At 42.9% G+C, this 27,983-nt stretch overlaps 1 protein-coding gene across 2 annotated transcripts in view; it reads right to left on the minus strand.

Annotated features, from left to right (window-relative positions):
* The window catches only part of NFS1 (NFS1 cysteine desulfurase), a 2,153,374-nt gene that overhangs the window by 89,986 nt on the left and 2,035,405 nt on the right, over positions 1-27,983 (minus strand). For both annotated transcript variants that reach the window (XM_044090162.1, XM_044090161.1), the window contains exon 12: positions 4,654-4,743. In XM_044090162.1, coding sequence (XP_043946097.1) covers positions 4,654-4,743 — 90 coding nt within the window. The remainder of the gene's footprint in view (positions 1-4,653; positions 4,744-27,983) is intronic.

A 27,983-nucleotide genomic window follows, 5' to 3' on the forward strand; every position in this document is an offset into this window, starting at 1 on the left:
CTAGTAAAACTTCTACTGTCGCTCGCTCTCTCTCCTTATCAATATCTTGTACCATCTCCTTCTTTTGTATTCCTATTTTTTATCCCATACACAATTTCTTCTACCACCTCTTCTAACACTACCAAACCTTTTTGTAATAAAATCTTTATAATTTTATAATTTACTTTGCATAAATTTACTGGCCTCCACTTTTTTTATTTATATTCCTTTTTTCACAATAATTTAATCACCCCCTTCAAACACCGTTTGTAATTCCTTTTAGACACAATCAATCATTTACAACTGCCAAAAAAATCTCCTGCTCCCCTTGTCCCGATTCTCTTGTAAATGCCATCATAACCTAGTAGCAAATCCTCCCTCCCTTTCATGATAGGATCATTCAGTTCTACAAAAGAAAACCCACATTCCACATCTTTAACATTTTTGAATTGTTCGGAACATCCTATTCCACCAGTCCATCCACATCATCTTAACAAACATCATCCTTAAATAATCATGAACTGCTACCATAATACTCTTTTTTTATTCTCTTTTAATCTGTCCCCTGAAAAACACAGGGGACAAACTAAGCTATCCTATACAATGTACCTGCTAATATCTTGTTATTCCTATGCATAAATTGTCAACACTGGTCTCTGTTGATGATTGACGAAACTTTGCAGCCAATCTTACATCCATCATGGCATCCAGAGAAGCCACTTAGCAAACGATATCCTTTGCTGCAGGTCACGTTGCAGTCCACTTCCAGAAACAGTTTTAACCAAAATATTATCTTCGTCTTCCACTTCTGTAATAATTCTTTCCAGAAATTTAACACATTTACCTAACAGTCAATCTCCTCATTTTTACTATTTATTAAATGCCTCCGTCTATTAACAGCATCTTTCATTTTTGAGTTACTTAACTAAAAAAAAAAACTTCACTCTTAAAAGATTTTTGCTATATAGTCCCTCTGTTATATTTCTAACTTCACAAAGCTTTTTTCTTATTTAAATCCTTTCTTACTTCTTCTGAACATTCTCCACCTCTAAGTTAATTTTCCTGTATTTATCCTTTTAAGCCAACTATCATAATTCACACCCATCTTAAATTCTTATTAAAACTTTTTTATCAGCATCTTTCTATATCTCTATTTCTAGTATCTATCTTCACACACTCCTGTTAATCTCTTTAATCACTTACCCTCTTTAAGAGCATCCTCTGTTCTGTCTAAATGTAGCCTCAGTTGCAACATAGTCAGAAAAACCCTCTACATAAGTTTTTGTGAAACCACCTGAAAACTCTAGACTACATAGTGTAATCAATTTTGTTCTTAACTTCCCTCTCTGATATACAATCCTCATTTATAACCATAAATAAATTCTTAGATAGCTCCTTACACATCACTATATTCAACCCTTTCATTCCTCTTTACATAAATTACAGTTCAATGACCTATGATTAAACCCTCCAAATTAATGAGCAAAAAAATCATTACATTCCTAATAACTTTTCCCTTTCACTGCTACATGTTTATGTATAAATTGCAACAATCTTCAAATTATTATTCCTTATGCAATTAGTTATAACCACTATTCTGGGCTATATAACTGTCACTTCAAAAAGCTGGCCCTCTGTAAAGGAATGCTATACCTGAGCATCTTTCTAACTCTGAACCCCAAACAATCTTTCTACCTGCAACTTCTTCCTTTCCTCAACACTACTTGCACAGAGCAAAATAAAGATGTTACTTATATTCCTCTTGAACAATTCAAAAATTGATACTCTTCTCTCATCTGATTTAATACTATTAACATCAATTGCTAATATGCTAAAATTACCCTTTTTCTTTCTGCCTTTTCTAATATTCAATTGTTTCTTTTTTTTAAGTCTTACTCTCAGACCTATTGTTCCATTTCCTAGATAGTTCTCTACCCCCATACCCCTCAACTTCTTATGGCAAGAAATCTGGACAAAGCCATAAATAATGGGGGGGGGGAATGAAGACCCAAATATATGGGCACTTTTTAAATATTGCTCTTACAAAGTTGATAGAATAGATTTTGGATTGCCGTTGAGTTTTCTGCCTGAACCTCAAATGTCTGTCATTATTTTCTGACTTCAGTACCTAAGGATTTGCTAGAAAACCACAACTTTAAGAGCAACAGACCAAAAATACTAGGCAAAAATCTGGGTTCTGTGAAAATCTGGACAACTGAAAGGTACATCTACCCCTCTATCATCACTTTACAATTGAGATATGGAGCTTCCTTGTAATGTATCCCTCTTGGGTAATCTAATAACTTAATCTGTGTCCCCAGATACTTAACTACATCTTTATCCTAATTTTCCATTTTATTACACACAGTACTAATGTCCTCTTTGCCAATTTTTATTAAGAATAACCTTGTCTCATGTTGCAATCAAACCACCAGTGCCCCTGCTCTTTACATTTGGTACAAACAGGTTTACAATCCTTCACTAAATGCACCACCCCACTTAGTCACAGACACTGCATTTTGTTTAGGACATGCATTCAACAAATGTTGCTCACTACTACAACCCGCCCCCAGCACATTTTTGGCTAACCTTAAAAACAGACACTAGTACAAACTTCATTTAGCGTAATATAAGGAATGTGCTTAATAACATCATTTTCTTCGGACAAAGAAACTCACAGTTCTCAAGCTTCAGTACGTAATTTTTTGTTGTCCATCATTTTTTTAACAGAATACAAATTTTTTTATAAGATATGAAAAATATACATAAATGTCTTTTTTTTCAAACATGTTATTTATTTTTTATAACAAGAATAATAACAGTAATAACATATTTACACTCAAAACTGAAACAAATTATTTACAAAGTCCATAACAAGGAAATACTTCTATATACATTCAGGAAATCATCTAATACTTTTTTAGTAATGATTGTAACTTTTCCCAAGCAATTAATTTGTGTGTTAAATTATTTGTATTCATTTTTAAACTAGTTATTTCTTTTTCACATAAGGTCCTGGCTAAATAAATAAATACATTTCTGAAAGATACAGGAGAGTTAGTTTTCCAATTTTTTTGTCACAACCTTTCTTGCTACTGCAAGTATTGACCAAAGAAGGTGCGTTTGAGATCTGGGTATGATTTCGAATGTCTTTTTTCATATGAAGTGTTTCTAAATTGCATAACAAAACACCATCATTTCAGTCATGTTTGATACAAAATAAAAGGCATTCCTTGAATAGTTATGATTTTCTTTTCTATAATGGACATACACATTGCTAAAAATACATCAGGTTCTAAAGTCACTGTGCAAAACCTTTCTTTGCCCAAATGTGACTGAAAAACACATGGGACATGTTAAACTAGCCTATACAATGCACCTGATAATCTTATTGTTCCTATGCATACATTTTCAACATCAGTCTCTCAACGATTGATGAAATTTTGTAGCCAATCTTTTATCCATCAGTGTCCACAGAAACCACTTTAGCATACAATATCCTTTGCTGCGGGTCACATTACACTCCATTGGCAGAAAAAACACAAAGTCTTTCTCCTGTCTCAGCTCATTTCAACATCAATCTCTGCATCTCCTGCATCCCCTTTGCTGATAATTCTATTCTACTACCTGCGACCAGTATATGGCAGAGGAGGATCTGCTTAGCTCTTCCACATTTATTTCACATGGATTTCATCATCTAAGCCACCTACTGACAGAAACATTATTTCATCCACTTCTCACTCCTCCAAAGTCATGTTACATTCTCCTGAAGGTTCCTCTGAAAGGGTAGCCACATCTACATTTTTTGCTTCACCAAACACTCTTCCCCCTCAGTCTTCTAGCGAGACTGCAAATACACTCCTGTTGAAAAGAGTAGGGGAATTTCGTGTATCCTGGCCAAATATTCCCATCTGAATAGACCACCTCAGACTACCTGTGAAACCTGGCCAAAGGCCTTGTGGAACTAACCCAACTACAAAAAACATGGAAAGTAGTAGAAGAAAATACAGTGTAGGGCCTGCAATACTGGTCCAAATGTGTGCGTGCAGTGACTATAGTGCAAATACACCTTGCTAGCAAGTGCTGCTTCCTGTGCTCCCCAGAGTGCACAGATAACTAATAAGGTTCCCATTATGGTGACTTTTGGGCTACTCCCCCTTTGCCAGGTTGGGTAAGAAAACAGTCTGGTTACTCACTGCCATACCTCCTAGCTGGCTCATCCTGTGAATGGTCTACTAACTGATTAAGGTCTCCTGGGTCAAAGTCAAAGCTTTATTCCTATACATAATGCAGCAAGTACCAGAGTCCTTTTTTACTGCAAACATCACATCATAAAAAAATAAACATTACAATGTGGCTTACACTAGCAATCATTAACTAGAACACATAAGAATAAAGAATGATTCCCTTGTAATTATCAAGCACAACAATACACAGCCTTTTTTCAAGGACAGTGGGCTATCATCATTCTTAACTCAAAGAAATCAACCTAAAACCAAAAATTAACAATCCAAGGGAAAGGGGGTCTGCTCCAAGGCCTACTGGCATAAACAGGCATCTTGCATGGCTTACTTCATGTAGAAGGTAATGATCCTAGTGTTTATTCCATTTAATAGGAGGATGTAAACCTCTCTCTCAAAATTCAAAAACTATATAACAAAATGTAAGCCATACCTCATTTCTCTCAGTCGCTTTACTTGCTGAGCGCATTTTTCAGCTGTGAAGTCTACTTCCTCTTCAGTAGTGAAGCGACCTATGCCAAACCTGTGATGAATGGTATAAAAAATTTAAGAGCCTCACTACACAATTCCAGTCAAAAGAAGTAAAAAAACTGTGTATATAGTGTGTCATTACATTTGTGTACAAATGTGTTTCTGCATTTAGAGTAAAAAGGTACAATGCTTTTTAAAGTTGTCTTACATTTTATAGACGTGCCTAGGCATCAGCTGGTGTTCTATAACACTATTCTACAGGGCAAATAACATTACCCAGTTTTAAGCACTAAGTAATATTAAGTCAAACTTTCACAGCTAAGTTAAACTTATCAATAAACAGTCTAAATAGCTATAACAAATTCAAATCAGCAAATTGTCAAGTGATAAGAAAAAATTTTTATGGCACACTACTAAGTGACAGGAACTGTGTCTAGGATTCAGGAAACCCCTAAATAAACAAGAGAGATATTGTGCAAAGCAGAATACAGAGACTACTTGCTACCAAGATGTATCGTTTTTGGATATTGAAAAGGAAAGTACAGTTGTATAAGAACTTACCATAACAGTAGATGTCCGACTGATCACTGTTACAGTATTCTAATACTGATGTGTTATTCTCAATGAGGCAACCTTGATGTCTGGCTAAAATATAGAAGCCAAAACCTTCTTGACACTCTTACATCCAGTGTACAACCTCAGCTTGTGAGCATAGAGGTACATACGCGGATGTGGGAAAGAAAGATTCTCAACTATCTAAAGCCATTAGGCCCTGCAGAAGTCTTAGTAAATGGAACAAAGAAAAATCAAAATCAGCTAAAAAGAGGGTGTGATGACAGGAGGTACTGCCAGCCATACCGGGGAGTAGGGCAGTGGATGTGCCAAGCACAGCTAGCTGGGATTTTGTAAATAATATGTCCTTTGTATATCAAGCTGATTTGTACACATGCTAGTGCTGAAAATGTATTTGTGAGCTTTGCTTGTGTTAATTGTGTTAAAACATATCAACAATCCACCCTGCTGAAATGAAGAGAAATGTACATATCACTAGGGAACAGGTTCTTAATGCTCACTTTAAGGCCAAGAACACTACATCAATGGGGCCAGATAATATCCTAGGATGCCTTCTAAATAGCATGAAACATGACATATCAGGACGTCTGGAATGGCTATTTAACTGTAGACTCCAAACAGGTTTTGTACCTCATGAATGGAGAACAGCAACAGTCATCCCTCTGCACAAAGGTGGGACACCTACAGACCCTAGAAACTACAGACCCACAAGTCTCACTAGTCATATGTAAAGCCATGGAAAAAATTATCATGGAAATGACCAGTAATGATATAGTAAACCTCCAGACACTGGACACAACCCAGTTTGGTTTCGTCAAGGGTAGGTCAGGCCTAGTCCACCTGGTAGACTTCTTTGATAAGGTTTAAGGTTACCAAAGAAATGGATGAGAGTAAAATGGTTCACACTGCCTACCTTGAACTGGCCAAATCATTTAATGCAATACCCCACTCGGGCACTGTTGACAAACTCAAGAGGTTAGGTACAAACCCATAGGTCACCTGGTGGATAGCCAGCTGGTTCATAGACAGGAATGAGGAAATTAGAATTGGGGAGTCCAATTCTACATGGAGGACAGTCACAAGTGGTATCCCTCAGGAATCGGTCCTTGGGTTGCTACTTTTGGCATTTACTTCTCTGAAGTCAAAGCCAATGTCAATGGCCTCTGGCAGACTAAATTTGCAGATGACTGCAAATTAGCAGCTGTAATCGAATCCCGCACTGACACAAATATTCTCCAAGAAGGCCCGACACAGACAAACTGGTGTCAGAGCCATGGACTAAAATTAAATTCCAAGAAATGCATAATAGTATCCTTTGGGAAGTCATTCACCCCCTGGTAGCTATCATATTGACGACACACTCCTTAGAGTTGACCCAGTAGTCAGAGACTTAGGGACACAGACAGTAATCGAGACTTTGACCATCATGTGTCAATGTAGCGCAATGAGAAGTTATGTACTTACCATAACGTTACATGTTAGTTGTCTTCTTCTCGCCTTCTTTCTTGCTGGATGGGTTCGGAGCCGAACCTCAGCTCTGACTCGGCCTAATACTAAAGCTTGAGAGCTATTTTCACCGGCTCAAGGCTATACTATGTCCCATAATGCTAGGCGTGATATACCCAGATCTCGTTTGATAGCTAACCCTATGGACATACATGTCCCACCACAAGAGAGAATATATTTAACAAATATATCTAACCTCCTCTACATATAACCCTTACAAGGGCTACCAAAGGGGAGCAAGAGAGCTAGCTGAGGAGATAACTCTGGTGACAAAAAAAAAACACCTCTCACAAGATACTCTAGGTCTCTCCAGGCTAGGGGGATGGAGGGTGGGACGCAAGAAAGAAGGCGAGAAGAAGACAACTAACAAGTAACGTTATGGTAAGTACATAACTTCTCAATGTTAAGTTGTCAATCTCGCCTTCATTCTTGCTGGATGCGACAGTGTCCCTAGCACCTTAGTCCCGGGTGGCTCAATGGAACAGACTCGAGTACAGTGGAACCAAAATCAGCCCGACTTCTGGAGGCAATGTCCAGTTTGTAATGAGAAATGAAGGTATGAGGGCAGGCCCATGTGGCCGCTGCACAAATAGAATCCATAGGTAACCTTGCTTGAAAAGCTACTGAGGAAGCTAATGCTCTAGTCGAATGAGCTCTAAGCTTGGTAGGGAGCTCCTTACATCTCAATTGAGAGATTAACGTGATAAGAGCGGTTAAACATCTGGACAAGGTTACTTTAGAAACTGGCCGGCCTTGCTTCCCTTCAGTGTAAGACAGGAAGAGCTGTTCTGATTTTCTCGTCTGTTTAGTTCTATCCAGATAGAAATGTAGTTGATGGTGAACGTCCAAACAATGCAATCTCTCAGCTCTATCAGTATAATATGGGAAGAAGACTGGAAGAAGACTGGGAGATCAATGGTCTGATTCAGATTTTTTTCAGAGAGTACCTTAGGTAAAAAGGATGGATTAGTCCTAAGAGACACTCTATCTTTGTGAAAAACAAGATAAGGGGGGCGCACAGAGAGTGCTTGTAGTTCCAAAACCTTTCTCGCTGAGGTAATTGCTACCAAGAAAAGTGTTTTCCACAAGAGCAGTTTCAATGAGCAGGAAGCAGCTGGCTCAAAAGGAGGAAGAATTAATGAAGACAGTACCAAATTTAGATCCCACTGTGAAGGAGGATCTTTAACCGGGGGCCGAAGTAATAGGGTTCCTTTCAGAAAGGCTTTATAAAGCTTGTGGGACGTAATACTGGCCTCTGACAAGCCAACATGGAAATTTGCAATAGCCGCCAACTGGACCCTGATAGTGGCTGAGGGAGAGCCCATTTGGAAAAGTTCCGCCAAAAATTCTAGAACTGTTTGGACAGGAGCTGTGAACGGGTCAACTTGATTTTTCCTTGCCCAAATAAAGAACCGTTTCCATTTACTAGCATATGTCCTTCTGGTGTTAGACTTGTGAGAGGCAAGGATAATATCACGTACTGACTGAGAAATTAAGGGAAGCCTGGCTAGGGTTGGAAGTGGAGCAACCAAGCTGTGAGGTTGAGAGATGGAAGGGATTGGTGCAGCCTGCCCGATTGATGGGTCAGAAGGTCTGGCACTGGGTCCAGATGCCAGGGCTGCTCCAGCAGGAACGGAAACCAAACTTGTCAGGGCCAGTAAGGGGCAATGAGGATCATCCTGGATCTCAAGGCAGTTGCTTTCTGGACTGAGTAATTAAGGGAAAAGGGGGAAAAGCATACAGAAGACCCCGGGGCCAATCATGGACTAGAGCGTCTCTGGGAGGGAGACCCGGAAGAGGAAAAAGGGTGAAGAAGTCCTGACACTTGCTGTTTTGAGGGGTTGCGAAAAGGTCGCAGCAAGGCTCACCCCACCTTCTGAATATTTGTTCCACTACTAGCTGGTTGAGAGATCACTCGTAGGGCATGAGAATGACCCTGCTCAATCTGTCCGCTATGACGTTGGACTTCCCGGGAATATGCGTTGCTACCAGAAACCGTTGAGAAGAGATCGCCCACTGCCAAAGTCTGAGCGCTTCCCGACATAGGGGGTAGGACCTGGTTCCGCCCTGCTTGTTGATGTAACACACTACAGACATCTTGTCTGTCTGAATTGCAATCGCCACGGTGGGTAGAGAGTCCTGAAGGGCCTGCAATGCCAAAAGTACCGCTCTCATTTCCAAGACATTGATGTGCAGGTTGCACTCGAAGGGTTGCCATGTGCCCTGGACTGTCCTGCCCTGAAAATGCCCCCCCCCCCCCAATCAGGGAGGCATCCGTTGTCAAGGTGGCAACCGGAGGGGGAGAACAATAGGTCTGCCTTGGAGCACCTGAGGTGAGACCATCCAACAAGAGAGGTGTCTCTTGCACGACTGGGTGATGAGAATGTTGTGTGACATGGGAAGCTGCTGGAAGCACTATTGGGAAAAAAGCATCCACTGCAGTATCCGTATATGAAAACGAGCTAGGGGAGCAAGGTGATTGTTGCTGCCATTAGACCAAGTGTTTTTAGTACAAATCTGGCTTGGACTCTGTCCTCCTGTAGTAGGATTTGAACATGGCTGCGAATGTTTGAAACTCTTTATGTAGGTAGTTTTGCTGACAACTCCACAGTGTTTAACACAGCACCTATGAAGGTAATATGCTGACAAGGCGACAAGGCAGACTTTTTGAAGTTTATAGAGATGCCTAGCGCTTTGCACGTTTGTACAGCGTAATCCCTGGCTTGAAGTAGTTGGTGCCTGGTGGTGGCAGTAAGGAGCCAGTCGTCTAAATATGGAAACACCTGGAATCCTCGTCTCAGGTGAGCCGCAACCACTGCCATGCATTTGGTAAACACCCTGGGGGCTGTGGTGAGGCCAAAGGGCAGGGCTCTGAATTGGTAGTGACTGGCTCCCAGCCAGAAGCGGAGAAACCTTCTGTAGCGCCTGTTCATTTTGATATGGTAGTACGCATCCTGAAGATCTATACAGCACATCCAATTATCCTGACCCAGGAAGGGTAGAATGGACTGTAGCGTGACTATCCGGAATTTCGTTCTTTGAACAGACTTATTCAGCCTGCTGAGATCTAAAATAGGTCTCCAGTCCCCTGTCTTTTTTGGTACCAAAAAGAATTTGGAGTAGATTCCGGATCCTTGTTGGTCTGCTGGGACTGGCTGGATGGCTCTTTTTGATAGCAGCTTTGAAATTTCTGATGCTGCTTGATCTCTCAGACTGGGTGGAACGTCTGGAAGAGGCCCTTTTGGTTGTTGTGGTGTGGATGAAGGGGATTCTGTAACCCTCGGATATGATCGACTGTACCCATTTGTCTTGCGTGAGGGAATGCCAGGCTTCTGGGTACAGTGAAAGTCTTCCCCCGACTGCCTCCGAAGTTGGACAGTCGGGCAGCTCCTCAGGGGTGCTGGAAGGGTTTGTCAGAGAAAGATTCTCTGCTACCCTGATTTTGCGGACCCCCCCTGCCCCTAGGGCAGCGTCTGTTATTGTTCCCTCCTCTGCCTCTGGAGGGAAGCTCACCACGTGCGTCAGGCAGTACTCCCTGGGGTTTGCGGAACCACATCTTTCCGCCCTTTTGACCCTTAGGGTATGGTCTAGAAGGGGCGGAAAAACGGACTCCCACGGCAGAGAGAGTCTTGCCTTCCTGCTCATACCTGGTCAATGTATCCTTCACTTGAGGTCCAAACAAGGCAGAACCATCAAAGGGGGTGTTAGTGAAGGACGCCTTGAAGGGGTCATCAAAGCTGCAAAGCCGCATCCAGGCGTGTCTCCTTAGAGCAACGCCTGTGGCTGCGGCCTTACTCGCTCCATCGGCTGCATAAGAAATGAGCCGCATGGAGGAGTTGACAATCGAGTTCAGGGTCCCCAGCTGGGAGTTGATCTTTTCCTGAGACCCCACAGCTGCTGGGTCCTGTAAGGTATCACCCAGTTCTTTAAGAAGGTCTCTCTGAAGACGGGGGAAATGGCACAAGTAATTCAGCGACCGCATGGCAAAGGTCGCTGAAGAAAACATCCGCTTGCCATACCTATCCATAGTCCTAGATTCCTTATTAGGAGGATGGACAGGTACTGAAGGGTCAGCCAACTCCTTCTTAGTGGCTGCCGCCATCACCATGGCATCAACGGGGACGCCCTTAGAGAGAAACTGCTTGTCTGCAGGGGCTGTAATGAATTTTGTAGGACTCCGGGGGGTTGGTTCCATAGTATCCGGAGCCGTCCACGCCTTCCGAGCCACCACCTCCATGAGTGGGTTGAAAGGCGGGGACACCCAGGAGGTGGAAGGGCGATAACCGAACGCATCCAGGTACACCGACTCGTCCTCAGAAGGGTTGAGGGCAGACCGGTTCCCCCTCTGTTTAAGGATCTCTAGGATGTCAGAAAAGGAGACATCCTCAGAGGGGGACCTTGGGGACCCTTCCGAATCATCCAGGTCGGTGTCAGATGTCACTGGGGAGTCGAGATGCTTCCTCTTGCAAGTCCTCTTCCAAGGGGGCTCCACTGCAGGATCAGGGGAGGCCTCGGAAGAGGAGGAAATGCCCAATGGAGTGGCCTGGAGTGTCAGTTCTCCGTGCTTGGGTTCGAGAGGGTAGGCAGGGGCCGAAGCAGGCACTATGGAGGGAGGGGCCAATGAGGCTGACCGCGGTGCCAGTATGGGAGCCAGCACGCTCCTCATGACCTCAAAGGCGCCCCTGTCAGGCAGGGAAGAGGGACCCAGCTCCGAGGAGATGAGAGCTCCTCCTGGCACTGAGAGGGACGGCTCCGAGGCCGATGTTGGGGCCGAACTCACCTGTGCCGAGGCTCCGAAAGGGAGAACGGGGTCGGGACAAGGGTCCGATGCCACTCGCCCCCTCAGAGCCGACGAGGGAGTCTCGACGCCTGGATCCCTCCAAGGACGGAGCCAATGAAGGGATCGGAGCCGACGAAGGAACTGATAAGGGTGGAATCGGTTCCGATGCCCCCACAGTAGCAAGCCCGACGGCCTCCAGCTCCGAGCACGAAGGAATAGTCGGAGGAGGAACTAGAGCAGGCGTTGGGGTAGCCCCTGTTGAGACGGGCTATGCAATAATTGGGCCAGCGCCTGCGACTTCAAAAGCCTACTGACTACCCTCTCGAGGTCATGGTCCGAGAGCCTGGAAGACCTAGAGGAGTGAGACCTATGGCTCCGCTCCAACAGCAAGGGGGATTTCGGAGCCGATCTGACCGACTCCAGTGAAGGAGACCTGGAGCGCTTTCGACTTGGGGACGGCTCCAACACCAAAGTCGGAGCCGACTGAGGCCTCGATGCATCAGTTCCAGCCGGAACCGATGAGGCAGAAAATAGAAGTTATGTCCTTACCATAACGTTCCATGTGGAGTGTTCATCTCGCCTTTGTTCTTACACATGGGTTCGGAGCCGATCCTCGGCTCCGTGTTGGCCGCTTGCAAGCTCTGCATCGAGAAGAAGCTCGAGACAACCTAATACCCACAATCCCCCTCTGCCTTTACCTCAGATCTAGTTTGCAAGCAAACCAGTAGTCAGAGAGAGCACACTCATGCCAATATCCCATATGCACAGAAACTAAGAGTCTATATATATATATATACATATACACACATATATATACATGTCAACTATATACACAACAACTGCAATGCAGAAGCATAATGCCCCAGACCAGGCACCAAACTGAACGTTCTTCCTAAGGCGGGAGGGTGGGAATGTAAGAACAAAGCGAGATGAACACTCCACATGGAACGTTATGGTAAGGACATAACTTCTATATGTGATAGTGTTCAATCTACGCTTGTTCTTACACATGGGTAGCGTCCTAGCTCCTTGTTCCTGAGGAACTCACGGAAGGACGTTCTTGAGCACAGTGGAACCAAAGGTTGCCCTGTCCCTAGAAACTTTGTCTACCTTATAATGAGAAATGAATGTATGTGGCTTAGACCAAGTAGCAGCCGCACAAATAGCGTCTAGTGGTAGGCGGGCTGCATGAGCCAGGGATGTAGACACTGACCTTGTGGAATGTCCTTTGGGTTTGTGCAAAAGAGTTTGATTTGAAGAATCATAGACATAGATGATACAATCAGTTAACCACTTAGAAAGAGTTCTTTTGGTAACCGGTACTCCTTTCCTGTTATCAGCAAAGGCTACAAAAAGTTGATCAGATTTTCTGTGATCTTTTGTTCTATCCAAGTAAAACCTTAGCTGTCAGTGAACATCTAATTTGTGCAACATATACTCCATTTTATTGGAGTGATTCTTGAAGAAAGTGGGTAATTCAATGGACTGATTAATATTATTAATAGAACAAACTTTAGGAAGGAAGGATGAATTAGTGCGAAGAGAAACTCTGTCAGAGTGAAAGATCAAATAAGGGTGCTTAATGGAGAGAGCTTGAAGTTCAGATACTCGCCTAGCGGATGTAATGGCTACCAAAAAGAGTCTTCCATGACAAAAATTTCAATGGGCAAGAGGAGGCTGGTTCAAAGGGGGGCAGCATTAACTTAGGTAACAATAAGTTTAGACTCCAAGGTGACGTAGGAGATCTAATTGGTGGTCTAATATGAAAAGCCCCTTTTAAAAAGGCTTTACAAAGTCTGTGGGCCATAACAGGAGCCCCACATTCTTCCACATGGAAATTAGAAATGGCAGCCAATTGAACTCTTAATGTGGCAGGAGAAGCACCCTGATGGAACAATTCTGTTAAAAACTCTAATATTTTATTCAAAGGAGCTATGACAGGGTCCACTTGCTGTGTATTCGCCCAGAATACAAAGCGCTTCCATTTACTAGTATATGTTTTAGTAGTGGAAGCTTTATGAGAAGCCACTAAAATATTCTGAACTGCAGGCGAAAGAAGATCAGACCTGGCTAAGTTAGAATTGGAGCAGCCAAGCTGCTAGATGGAGGGAGAAGAGCGAGGGGTGGGGAGCCCCTGACGAGTGAGTCAATAGATCTGGCTCTGGGTCCAGGATCCAGGGTCCCCGAATGCAGTGTGTCATGAGGAAGGGAAACCAAATTTGACGAGGCCAGAATGGGGCAATGAGGATTATTGTCCTGTGTAGGTTTTTGGCTTTCTGGAGAAACTTTGATATCAAGGGGAAGGGAGGAAATGCGTACAGGAGTCCGGGGGCCAATCGTGAATCAGTGCGTCCCTGGGGACTTCCCCTGGAGGGGGTAATAGGGCAAAGTAGCTCCTGCATTTGGCGTTCATTGGAGACGCAAACAGATCGCAGGAAGGCTGGCCCCACGCGAAAAATCTTTTTCGCAACTGACTGTTTTAGGGACCACTCGTGCGGTAACAGTATTGCTCTGCTCAGCCTGTCGGCTATGACGTTGGATGACCCCGGGATGTGCGTTGCTATCAGAAAGCGACCCGTGGACTCCGCCCATTGCCAGATTCTCATGGCCTCTCTGCATAGCTGATAGGACTTGGTTCCCCCTTGCTTGTTTATGTACCAGACTACCGACATGTTGTCCGTCTGAACTGCAATAGTTCCCAGAGGAAGAAGGGGAGCAAAGTGTTGCAATGCTAGAAACACTGCCCTCAACTCTAGAACATTGATGTGCAGATTGTACTCTAAATTGGTCCATTCGCCTTGGACTGTCTGTCCCTGAAAGATGCCCCCCCACCCTATCAGGGAAGCGTCCGTGGTCACCGTAACTGTAGGCGTGGGTAGTACAAATGGTCTCCCCTTGGAAAGGTTGCACGTCTGAAGCCACCAGTTTAGGTGTGTTTTGCATGTGTTCGTTATAAGAATCTCGTGTGTTAGAGGTAGTTGTTGGAACGACCATTGTGCAAACAGTAGCCATTGTAGGACTCTCATGTGCAGTCTTCCCAAGGGTATTGCAATAAGAGAAGCTGACATGAGTCCCAAAACCTTCAGTACTAGTTTTGCTGGGGATTTCCTGGACAAGAGAAGAAGACGTATGTGAGTCTGAAGCGAAAGTATCCTTTCTGGAGGAAGTCTTAGAATTAACTGATGTGTATTTAATTCCGCTCCTATGAATAAGATACTCTGTGATGGCTGTAGTAAGGATTTTCCGAAGTTTACGGAAATTCCTAGGTGAATACACAGTTGAAGAGTATAGTCTCTGGCCTGTACTAGTTGACGCTGGGTGGTGGCAGAAAGGAGCCAGTCGTCCAGATACGGAAACACCTGGAATCCTTGGCGCAAGTGAGACGCTACCACTGCCATGCATTTGGTGAAGACCCTGGGGGCTGAGGTCAGACCAAAGGGCAGGGCTCGAAACTGAAAGTGACTGGCACCCAGCCGGAAGCGCAAATGATCTCTGGATGCCCTGGCCATTTTGATGTGGTAGTATGCATCCTTCAGATCTATTGAGCACATCCAGTCATCCTTCTGTAAGAATGGAAGGATCGATTGAAGCGTGACCATTCGGAACTTTTCTTTCTTGACGAAGGTATTGAGGTCGCTTAGGTCCAGAATGGGCCTCCAGTCCCCTGTTTTCTTTGGAACTAAAAAGAACCTTGAGTAAGTCCCGAATCCTTTCTGGTCCGCTGGGACTGGTTGGATGACTCTTTTCTAGCAGCTTTGAAATTTCTATAGCTGCTGGCTCTCGCAGATGGGGCGGTACATCTGGGAGACTTTTCTTTGGAATGGGATGGGAAAGAAATGGTATATTGTAACCTCTGGTAACCACGCTTTTTACCCACTTGTCTGTAGTTATGTTTTGCCAGGCCTGAGGGTATAAAGCTAAGCGAACCCCGACTGCCTCCAGAGCAGGACAGTCGGGCCTCCTCTCAGGAGTGCTGGAAAGGTTTACCAGGGAGTGTATCCCTGTCACCTTGATTCTGCGGACCCCCTCTGCCGCCAGGGCGGTGTCTTCCACCTCTGCCCCCTCCTCTGCCTCTAGAAGGGGCATCACCCTGTGTGCCTGGGAAAGATCCTTGGGGTTTTCAAAACCACATTTTTCCACCACGTTGCCCTTTGGGGTACGGTCTGGTTGGGGTGGAAAAACGGACTCCGACAGCAGACAGAGTCTTTCCCTCCTGCTCACACCGGGTAAGGGTCTCCTTTACTTTGGGGCCAAAAAGAGTGGCACCGTCAAATGGGGCGTTAGTAAAGGAAGACTTGAAGGCTTCCGCAAATGAACATAAGCGCATCCAGGATTGTCTGCGAAGAGCAATCGCTGAAGCTGCTGCCCTACTCGAACCTTCGGCTGCGTAAGAGATCAGCCTCATGGACGAGTTCACAATGGATGTAAGGGTATTAAGCTGCGCTGTCACTTTCTCTGAGACAGCAGCATCTGTAGTACCCATCTCCCAACTCTTTGACTACATCCCTCTGTAGTCGTGTAAAGTGGGTCAAATAGTTCAGGGATCGCATGGAAAAAGCCGCTGAACTAAAAATGCGCTTCCCATACCTGTCCATAGTCCTAGAATCTTTATTAGGGGGATGGACAGATGAGGAAGATTCCGACATCTCCTTTTTCGTGGCCGCTGCCACCACCATAGCGTCAACTGGAACTCCTTTTGTCAAGTAAGTTTTGTCCTGGGGTGCAGTGAAATACTTATTGGGCTTCCTAGGGACTGGTTCCACTGTGTCAGGAGCCTCCCACGCCCTTCGAGCAATAAGTTCCATTAATTCATCGAAGGGCGGAGTGACCCAGGAGGAGGAAGGGCGAGCACCGAATGCCTTCAGCAAGACTGACTCATCCTCAGAAGGGGGAAGGGACTGCCAGTCACCTCTCTGTTTCAGGATCTCCAATATGTCAGAAAAAGAGACATCTTCTGAAGGTGACTTAGGGGACCCTTCTGACTCATCCAAGTCAGTATCGGATGTCAAAGATTCTTGTGGAGAATCTAAGTGTCTCCTCTTACACAACCTTTTCCTAGGGACTTCTTCGTGGGGAGCATCCGAAGAAGCCTCCGAGGAAGAGGGGGCACCCTCCAGGGGTGGCTGAGACACCGGTGCTCGACGCTTGGTTGTGGCCGTGGGTGCAGAGGAGGATAACGGCCCTTTATGGGGAGGAGAGGTTGCTTCTACTGATGTGGTTGTCTGGGTAGACAACACCTTCCTCATGAGATCGAAAGCCCCCGGGTCCCGAGTCGAAGAATCTCCCAGTTCCGAAGAAATGGGAAGAATCCCCGAGACAGGCACCGAAGGCATCGACCCCGAGGACGGAGCCGAATCGATCCGCCGAGGCCCGAGGAGAAGAGTCGAACCGAACGTCGGTTCGACTCTCGGCCCCGGAACCAAGGACAGATCGTCGGCTCCGAGACTCCGGTACCGGGTCCGACGGAGTCGAGGTGAGAGGAACAGACCGAGAAAAGGACGGTTCTGGACCCGAGGGCTCCACAATCAGAAGATCAACCTCTTCCGGCTCCAAAGACTGGACAGGTCTCGGAGGAGGAATGGATGGAGACAATGGAAGGCCTTCAAGTTTCGACACCAACTGGGTGGAAACCGAAATAAGTTTGGATAGGGCCGAATGCTCCAATAACTTCTGCACCACACGATCCACATCAACATCGGAGAGCTTAGAAGAAGAACGGGTCGAAGGAACCGAAGACGGAGCCGACTTCAATAGAGTCGAGGGAGGGAGCTCCATCACCGGTTCCAAGACTCGAGGCTCAGGAACTGATACCAGTTGAACACTCGGCCCCGAAGTCTGTGGAACCGGTGATCTAACTTTACTCGAAGAGCTCGGAGCCGATGACTTGGGCTCCGACGTCTTCGATTCCTTCGAGGATTTGGATGCCTGGTCTGAAGCATCCAGAGCCTCCTGAAAGGAAGGTTTTAATAACCCCCTGTCCATGAGTTTCCTGCGCCTATCTGTCATGACCCTCCCACTAAAAGAGTGACAAATTGAACAGTCCTCTTGTAAGTGGAGAGGGCCAAAGCAGTAGACACAGGAACTATAGTTGTCAGTAACTGACATTTTTTGGCCACACTGGCAACGTTTAAAGCCTGATTTAATTTTCTCAGACATCTTACAGGTAAGAGAAAAAGTCAAGTCCAGTAGAGAGACAAATCCAGTAGAAACAAAGTCGAATCCGATATAAAGTCAGTCCGGTTGTCAAATTTTAAGTAAGGGGTGGAAGGCCCCGAAAACCTTAACCAGTTTAAGTAAACTTAACGGTACCGAGAATTAACCTTACCACACACACATACACAATGCCTACCAAAAAGTACTTTTAGAACAAATTCTACTTCAAATATAACAAAATAAGTTATATCTTATCTGAAGTCGCTCGAGCTAGATCCCAGTGATGCGAACGCAGCAGCGGCAAAGTAGATCTGAGGTAAAGGCAGAGGGGGATTGTGGGTATTAGGTTGTCTCGAGCTTCTTCTCGATGCAGAGCTTGCAAGCGGCCGACACGGAGCCGAGGATCGGCTCCGAACCCATGTGTAAGAACAAACGGCGAGATTGAACACTATCACATGAGGACCGCTCAGCGCCAGCTCCGAACATGGAGCCGACAATTTGGTGGGCTTTGAAGGTTTTCCGGTCATAGGCTTGGACGGAGAACCTTCAGGCTTTAATAAGCCTCTGAGAATGAGCTTATTTCTGTGTTCCTGCAGGACTCTAGGGCTAAAAGTGTGACAGATGGAACAAGAGTCCTGCAGGTGCAGAGGGCCCAAACAATACACACAAGAAGTGTGACCATCTGTCAGAGACATCTTCTGACAGCATGAGTCACACTTCTTGAATCCCGATACCTTGGTATCCTTGGACATGATACCACAGGGTCGATACAGGAGTCTAAACATGTACACTAACACACAAAACAGACACACACAAAAAATTTAAGTAAAGTAATAGTAAAAATGAGACAGAAATTACACACACACACAACTAAGGGGAATCTGTACTAACTACTAAAGGGAGGGTGAGAGGCCTGACCACCTAAAGGGTGGAAAAAGGTAGGGAAAAACTACAGAAAAGGGAAGGGAAACTAGTCACTACTCTCTAAATACTAATTAAATAAACTACTGAGAAAAAAAATCTATCAAAAAACTAACTATAGATACAAAATTTTTAAAATACGACCTGGAGCCAGTGAAAACGCAACCTCGTAGCTGAAGCGGCAAACGAGATCTGGGTATATCACGCCTAGCATTATGGGAGATAGTATAGCCTTGAGCTGGTAAAAATAGCTCTCGAGCTTTAGTATTAGGCAGAGTCGGAGCCGAGGTTTGGCTCCGAACCCATCCAGCAAGAATGAAGGCGAGATTGACAACTTAACATCTTATAAACAAAAGTATAACATCTACTTCCAATCAAGTAATTTGTTCCACTGTATTCGGCATTCATCAGACCTATTATTGAGTGCACTGCCCCCTTTGATGGGTAGCTAACTAGACATATCCAACAAATGGAATGTCCACAGAGGTTCCTCACTAAAAGAATACAGGGCATAAGTAACCTGTCCTATGCAGACTGCCTCAAGGCCCTATCCCAGTATTCTGTCTTCTACAGGTTGTTGAGGGAAGATCTATGCCTGGCATACAGGCACAGACCCCACTTTGATGGACCTCTTGCATATTCAGAAAACAAACAGCACCAGATTACCCATTCTAAAGACTTAAAATTTGCCTGTGATATAAATAGGACTTGCTGGAGAGACAAGTATGTATCTCAGAGGCTACCTCGTCTCTGGAATATGGTCCCCATCCATGTGAAGCAGAGTTTCTTCCTAATCAAATTCAAGTCTAACTTTGACATTTGGATGGGGAACAGGAAATTCATCCCTGGTTTGGCAAGTATGTCTCTAGAGGACACAGGCAGCCTGTAAATGGTTCATCTCCCAGGCCCCTGCTTGTAAATGTTTAATCTCCCAAGTCCCTGCTTACACTTATCAAGGGTACCAGAACTTGTCAGAAATTTCGGATGCATGGCTAGGTTTAAAAAGGCCCTTGTGGTCATTGGCCTAGTAAACACCTATGAACCTAAGTATTATGGCATCCGAATTAAATGTATATGTTTTAACAGAGGACACTGGCACAGTAATGGTTAACCAGCTGGCTTATTTTAAGAAAAATAAGGGAAATGTAAATGAGCTGTTAAATTAATGAATGGCACCCCACAGTGCTGAGTAGGCCCGGTGACGGTAGGTCTGGGAGTAGCCATTGTCGGTTAACTTTTGTAAAGAAGTGGGAGGGTGTTGTAAATGTTTCTGGCTCCTAGGAATCGCCATAAAAGCTCTAAATGTGTATTGTAGCAGTCTGCTAAAGTCCTGTCTCAAAGTTCAAAATAAGATATCGTGGGAACCTAGAGTAAGGTGACCAGATGAGTCATTCTGCAAGTCATTTTGGATATTATATTTTACAGGGAGTAATCTCAGACTAGACAGTATTCTGTTTGGGAGGCTGACTAGAAAGACTACTCAAGTGATTAATCTTGCCTTGCCCAAGTAAGTTATTAGGTAACAGTAAATTCTGCCAAAACCACAAAAACAGAAAAACTAGACCGACCAAATAAAAAGATGGTCCAGGGCAAACTCCAACAAAAATAGTGGAAACGTAGCAAACAGCTTACAATGAAGGCACGATGCTCGATGTAACAACTGAAAGTTTATTTTAACGCCACACAGTTCACAAACGTTTTCGTCAAAAAAATATGACTTCATAAGATAAAAACAGATGGAATACATCAGCTTAAATACTGAATTAATTAAACACTTCACTCCAATTAGTAAATTCCACCACGTTTAAAGGCATAGGATAAAATAAATAAAATCCTATTAATTTAACATGTTTTCTAGACAAATCTTAAAAACCCTAAAAATATAACATATAAATGTGTATAAGGTTTAAAAACCAACAATAATGAATAACAAGTGAATATATGAAATTTATATATGTAGAACTGTATGAAGTAATACTCAGATCTTATCAGATTTAAGTTTCAAGTAGGGAATAATGGACACAGAATCATTAATACCAGGAAATCTATAAGATTCCAACAAGATTTGCCAGTGTGTTTCCCTATGGGATAAGGTAACCTCCCATGGTCCACCCCTGGCATCTTGGGAAACAGAGTCCAAAACAAAAAAATAAAATACCCCACCAGAACATGTGGTAAGGTGCTTATAAAGTGCATTGTTGGTGTCACATTTTTTCATATCATAATAATGTTCATATATTCTTCTACGGAGTTGCCTCTTGGTCTTACCTACATAAAATGCTTGACACGTCTGACACACTGCCAGGTAGACAACCCCGTAGGATGAACAATTGTACATTTTTCTGGAATTTATCCTCCTACTTCTACTCTCCAGGTACACAAAATCTTGATTAAGAATATATTTACACTGTGAACACCGTCCGCACTTGTAGGTCCCTATGCGTGGATTTTCCTGGTAAGACAAGGTGTTGTCCTGCTCCAAAATTCTTTTTATATTAATACCTTTCCTGTACACAGTTTTAAAAGTGACATTCTTAAATCTACCGAGGTCCGTAAGTTCCTGAAAGGATCTAAATTTATGATTAATAATCCTGCTGATGTTACCAATATTACTACTAAAATCAGTGATGTACAGTAAATGATTACCAGAAAAGTCCGCCTGGTTACAAACCTGCAATTGATTCAAAGAACCTACCCCCAAAATGGGCTTAAATCTTGTAAATCTCGCTTTTAGCACCTCATCCTTAACAGACTATCAGCTGTCTGGGGTACCCCCTCTCCAAAAACATCTCAAACAACTTTTCACACTCGACATGGAATAACTGGTCCTGAGAGGTCATGCGGGACGCCCGGACGAACTGTCCCTTTACAATACCTCTCTTTTGGAACCCAGGGTGTGAACTGGAAAAATGCAGGTAACTGTTGGAAAAAGTCGGCTTCCTGTACACTGTAGAAATAAACCCTTCTGTATCCTGAGTTAAGGTTACATCCAAATAGTTAACGTATGTCTCAGTTATCTTATATGTGAACTTTAAGAAGTCCGTAGTACTTCCAATATAGGTAATAAATTCATGTATGGTCTCCACAGGGCCAACCCAAAAAATGCAGATATCATCCAAAAACCTAGAGTAATGTATCCAGTTTTTTTCATAACCACTGTTGTGGACAAATTTCTTTTCCCATACAGCCATGATGATATCTGCATAAGTTGGTGCACAGTTGGCACCCATGGAAACCCCTTTGATTTGTTGGAAGTATTCACCTGCATAAAAAATGTAGTTGTTCTTGAGTACTAGCTCAAACAACACTGTGATAACCCTCACATCATTGTGACAGATACCAGGGCATTCCCACAATGCCTCCTCTAACCAATCTAAACCTATGTCCGTGGGGATAGCTGAAAACAAATCAACCACGTCTATTGTTAAAAACCTAAGGTTTGGCCTACATAGGTCATTGGTAATGTTGCGCAAAAATTCCCAAGAATCTTTGAGGAGGTATGGTTCTCTTCCCCAGACCTGTTTGAGTTTCCAATCCAAAAACTTGGAGAGCGGGTGTGTTTTTGAACCTTGTGCAGCCACAATAGGCCGAAGTGGTGGATCCTCCACACACTTATGAATTTTAGGCACACCAAATATAGTGGGCACTTTGGGATGTTTATTTTCTAGAAAAGAAAAGGTGTCAAATTCAATAATTTCCTCGTCTAACATATCTTTTATGGTCAAGTCAATTTTTTTGTATGACAGATGAATTTCATTAATGGAGGAAAGAGAATACTTTTCAGTATCGTACAATATTTCCCCCATTTTACTGCCATACAAGGCCTGACTCATAAAAATTGTGCCGCCTCCCTTGTCTGGCTGCATAACTCTAATGGTGTGATTGTGTGCTAAATCATACAAAATTTTAGTTTCACTATCAGATAAATTGTGGTCAAAATGCACAAAGGATAATTCCTTTCGTATTTCCCTTTCAATTCTGCTCTCCAAGTTGGCTAGCTGAGGATGCAGGGGTGGGTTAAAAGTACTAGATTTCTTTAAAAACATACTAGGGGCCGTTGGCCCGTCAGCAAACAAGTTTTGCAGGTTAAGTTTGCGAATAAACATTTTTAGATCAAGTATAGAATTCACTAGCTGGCTACTTCTAGCTGGTACGAATTTAAAACCTTTTGTGAATAAATCAAAACAGGCCTCTGTCACTAAAAAATCACTGTAGTTGTAAATATGGTATCCATTTCTACTGCACACCTGATACATCCCAATGTTCCTAACTGAGATACCTTCCTTAATTACCATGCCTGATTCCTGCCTCTCCCTCTCCCCTGGTTCCGATTGTCCCTTCTTTGGGAAAAAATTGGATATACAGGGTATGTAGGCCCCCCTTGCTGGTTCCGAATACGTTCGGATCTTCTTGGTAAAAAATTTTCTTCCTCATGTTCCTCAACATTGATGGGACCATTGTCATCCCTTAAAATTTGTGATGATGAATTAACCTCTTCCCTAGGTACTGTGTCATGATTTAACTGAAAATCCTTTAAATGTGTGCCCCTAACATGTGGTGGGTTGGGGTATTGTATACCCTCCCTATATTCCCTAAGGTCACGGTTCAATTTGTTGTACTTCCTTTTTATAATAATGTCACAATGCTTGTCTATATTTTTCCGGATATCATAATATTGGGCTTTATGAGTTTCCACCTGAAACAACAGGTCACCAGTAATATCCTCATTACATTTAACAATCTGTTCAGAAAGTACTTTAATCTCACAATCATTTTTCTTGATTAAAGCCCTAAGAATATCAAAACCACATCTATCAAAGGCCTGCAGTAGCTCCATGTGGAATACACTACCATGAATAACATTATTAGGGTACTTGTGCACCCTTAAACCCTTAGGCACAATACCTTTCTTAATACATTCATTTAAATATGAATTATCCAAGACAAGTGTCTTGTACCTGTACAAACAGTCCTCCAAATATCGCATATTGTCCTGAAATGAATAACCATCTGTTGGGGTATTTGAAGAATATTCCGAGGAAATAAATACAGGTTTAGCATGAATCCACTCAGAAAAAGAAGAAACCGAAGCAGCGACTGCGTCCTGCAATGGTCCAGGTTGATGACAAGGTACAGAGGAATCCGAAAACCTCTCACGAAGTACGGCAGGAGTGTCCAAAAAAGCAGCAGCTTCCTGAACAATAGGTACTTCCGCCGACCGCTGCTGGCCTAATCCATTTCTAGTCGCAAGTGCAGGGGGAACCACAGACGATGTCCCAGAATGAGTTAAAACAGCTTGTAAAACTTCATTTTGTTTCGAAATAATGGTTTGGAGACCCAAACCAATAGCAGTAAGCAATTGGACCAATTGCGTGAGCTGGCCCGTAAGCTGTGAGAATTCACCGGCTGCTGTACCCGCACCGGTACCACCAGTTTCAAATGTAGGAGAGCCCAGACCCAGCTCCATAACGCTGCCAAAACCACAAAAACAGAAAAACTAGACCAACCAAATAAAAAGACGGTCCAGGGCAAACTCCAACAAAAATAGTGGAAACGTAGCAAACAGCTTACAATGAAGGCACGATGCTCGATGTAACAACTGAAAGTTTATTTTAACGCCACACAGTTCACAAACGTTTTCGTCAAAAAAATATGACTTCATCAGATAAAAACAGATGGAATACATCAGCTTAAATACTGAATTAAACACTTCACTCCAATTAGTAAATTCCACCACGTTTAAGGCATAGGATAAAATAAATAAAATCCTATTAATTTAACATGTTTTCTAGACAAATCTTAAAAACACTAAAAATATACAATATAAATGTGTATAAGGTTTAAAAACCAACAATAATGAATAACAAGTGAATATATGAAATTTATATATGTAGGTTTAAAAAGGCCCTTGTGGTCATTGGCCTAGTAAACACCTATGAACCTAAGTATTATGGCATCCGAATTAAATGTATATGTTTTAACAGAGGACACTGGCACAGTAATGGTTAACCAGCTGGCTTATTTTAAGAAAAATAAGGGAAATGTAAATGAGCTGTTAAATTAATGAATGGCACCCCACAGTGCTGAGTAGGCCCGGTGACGGTAGGTCTGGGAGTAGCCATTGTCGGTTAACTTTTGTAAAGAAGTGGGAGGGTGTTGTAAATGTTTCTGGCTCCTAGGAATCGCCATAAAAGCTCTAAATGTGTATTGTAGCAGTCTGCTAAAGTCCTGTCTCAAAGTTCAAAATAAGATATTGTGGGAACCTAGAGTAAGGTGACCAGATGAGTCATTCTGCAAGTCATTTTGGATATTATATTTTACAGGGAGTAATCTCAGACTAGACAGTATTCTGTTTGGGAGGCTGACTAGAAAGACTGCTCAAGTGATTAATCTTGCCTTGCCCAAGTAAGTTATTAGGTAACAGTAAATTCTCTTAGAGTCAGTCAGGGATATAGTGAAGCTTAGTTTAGAGACTGTTTTTCTTTATTTGTACGAGTCTGATCATCAAAGTTGTTTTCAATGTTTTCTGTGATTTGAACTCTGTGGTTTACCAGGAATTTTCTGTGATTTGAACTCTGTGGTTTACCGGGAATATATAGTCAATATTTTCATGTACTTTTATTATTTATTATTAAATATATTTAATACTTTTACCATAGCTGCTTCTTGTAGAGAGTATCTAACCTTTGAGAACATGTATATTTATTTGGTGACACTGTGTGGACAACTCCAGAAGGCCTAGCCATCTTGGTGAACTACTACCATTTGTATTAGTATTAATATTGCACAGGATAACTGGGCACCCTTTAAGGGCCTTAAAGTAGCTGATTGTGAAGTGTCTGGTGGCAGTGTTAACTACCTTATACTCTGGGTAGAAGGAATCACAGCAGGTAAACTTATGCCAGCCTTTCCCAGGTGTGTGCGTGTGAAAATTAAATCTCTCAGTGTTTGTGTGTCAGCTACTTGGGGCAAGGACATGGAGCACTGGGTTTACAGATAGGGTGCTGGAGGACTTTGCGTGGACATTTGGCTGAGGACCTAACCCTACAGCTGTACCAGTGGAGAGTCTTATTGGGGATCTGTAGTGAAGTGAGACAGATATAGAGACATCCTGACCCCGGGCTGTGTGTGTTCCCTGTGTGCTCTTAAGGGAAATTGTACTTGATGCAGGGAGGTCTGCATCTGGAAATATTGAATGTATCCATTTGTATTCCACGTCCACACCCATCTCCAGTGTCAGTGGTGAGGATTCAGGCTCCTTGACTACTGGACCAGTGTGGGGATTACACATATTGGTGCCCATCACATACTAGTAGCAGTGGTAGGTGTCACAGAGGGGAGAGGAACTGCTCCCTGCTTGGTCCACAGGAGATTATTACAACAGCAAGGGGGTGGAGGGAGGGATGCAAAAATGATCAGTAGGATATCAACTGCTATGGCAAGTTCTTACACAACTGTATTGTCATTTCTTAGATCCATGTTTCAGTATTCCAATACTGGTGGGGGACTCCCAAAGTTTAGAAGTTGGACATGGTGGATAGACCAGTGAAAGGGGAGTTGTCTGACAATCCCAGGAGTGCAGTTCTGGTAAAAGACATACCTGATCTAGAAAAGGCATCAACTACATAGTGTTTTGTTTCCAGAATGTCTTTGAAGTCAATGCCCTTGAAGAAGGTACCATAGAAAGATACCATGCTATTGGAGTGTGCTTTCACAAGTGAGGGCAGGGACTTGACATGGCAGCAGTAAGAAAAGGAGATGGACTTTGAGATCCAGTAGGAATGCGGAAGGCAGGAATTGAATAATTTATGTAATGTTGAACTGATGACAGTTATATAAAATAAGTTATACAGAAGAATATATGGGATGTATAACAGCTGATGTCAATATTGTTTGCCTAGATTAGATACTAGGTTGCCCAACTTTCCTTCATCGAAGGAAACAAAAAGTGGGTCCATTTTCCTAATGTCTTTAGACATATTAAGCTAGAATCTGAATTGTCTGTGCACATCCAAGGAGTGAAGAAGCCTCTTGTTCCTCTTCAGAGGGTTTCAAAAGAAGGTAAGTAAATGTACAGCCTGTTGAGAGAGATTTCATTTATTACCTTGGGCATTAAGGAGGGGTTAATGTGACGAGACCCTATCCTTAAGGAAGATAAGCAAAGGAGGAGTGGGCATAAAGACTTGAAGCTCAGACGACCTTCTGGTAGACGTAAGGACCACCAGTAAACAGTTTTCCAAGTACAAAACTCTAGGGAGGCAGATGCCGCTGGTTCAAAAGGTAACAAGTTAAGTTTTTTTGTAAAATAAAGTTGAGATCCCAGGGGGTAGGGAAAGCTCTCATAGGTGGACTAACATTAGAAACTGTTTGATTTCAATTTTTATAACACCTTTATTGAATTGTCATCATTTAAGACATAGACAAACATACATTTTTATAAAAGAAAAAAACATACTAACATGTTCTCAGTTACAAACATTCCATATACAAAACCATATTAACATGCTCTCAGTTACAAACATTGCATATACATTACATATATTTTTGTGCAACTGTCATCAACCGAACATTAAATGAATTGTTCCATTCCTAAATTTCTTTAAACCTCACTACTCCTCCTCCAAACTTTATTCTGCATGTTTTGTTCCACAAAATTTTTGGGTTTTTTTCTATGTAATTTCGTCCTAACCTTTTGTAAAGATCTCACTTCCAAGTTCTTTTATTTCTGTTACAAAATTCAGTACTTTAAATACAGTTGGTTCAGACTTTGATTTCCATTTTCTAATTGCTTTTTTTGGCAGCCACCAGAATTAAACTTAAATATGGCCTTACTAAGTCTAGGCAATTCAGAACATGTATCCCTGCTCAAAAAATTATTTCCTTAGTTATACCCATTTGGTCACCAAATAATTCTGAGAGTACTCTGTAAGCAATTTTTAAAGACTGCCAACTCATTACACTCCTAAAACCTATGTATCCAGTTATCTCTTTCTTCCCCATCACACCTCCAACATTTGACATCTACCCGAGGCAAATTCTTTGGAGTCTGCTTGGGATATAAAAATACCTATGCAAACACTTCCAAGCAAAAGTCCTAAATCTGCTAGACTTTGCTGCATATTTGGAAGACATAAATATGTCCTTCAATTGTTTCTTTGGGAATTGCTTATCCAATCTCTCTTCCCAATCTTTTCTAACCTCCTCTGACTGATAGTTATCCTTTAACAGCAGCTTCTGTTCTAGATTCAACTAAAAAATCTACCACAGCAGGTCTTTGACTTGGGAATCCCTATCCCTTTCTCTTCCCCTACACTCTATCAATCCTTGATAGGGAAGGCAGTCTCTAGTCTGCAGTCTAA

The sequence above is a fragment of the Protopterus annectens genome, chromosome 12.part0, assembly GCF_019279795.1.
Source record: "Protopterus annectens isolate FY-2018-M chromosome 12.part0, PAN1.0, whole genome shotgun sequence".
Lineage (NCBI taxonomy): Eukaryota > Metazoa > Chordata > Ceratodontiformes > Protopteridae > Protopterus > Protopterus annectens.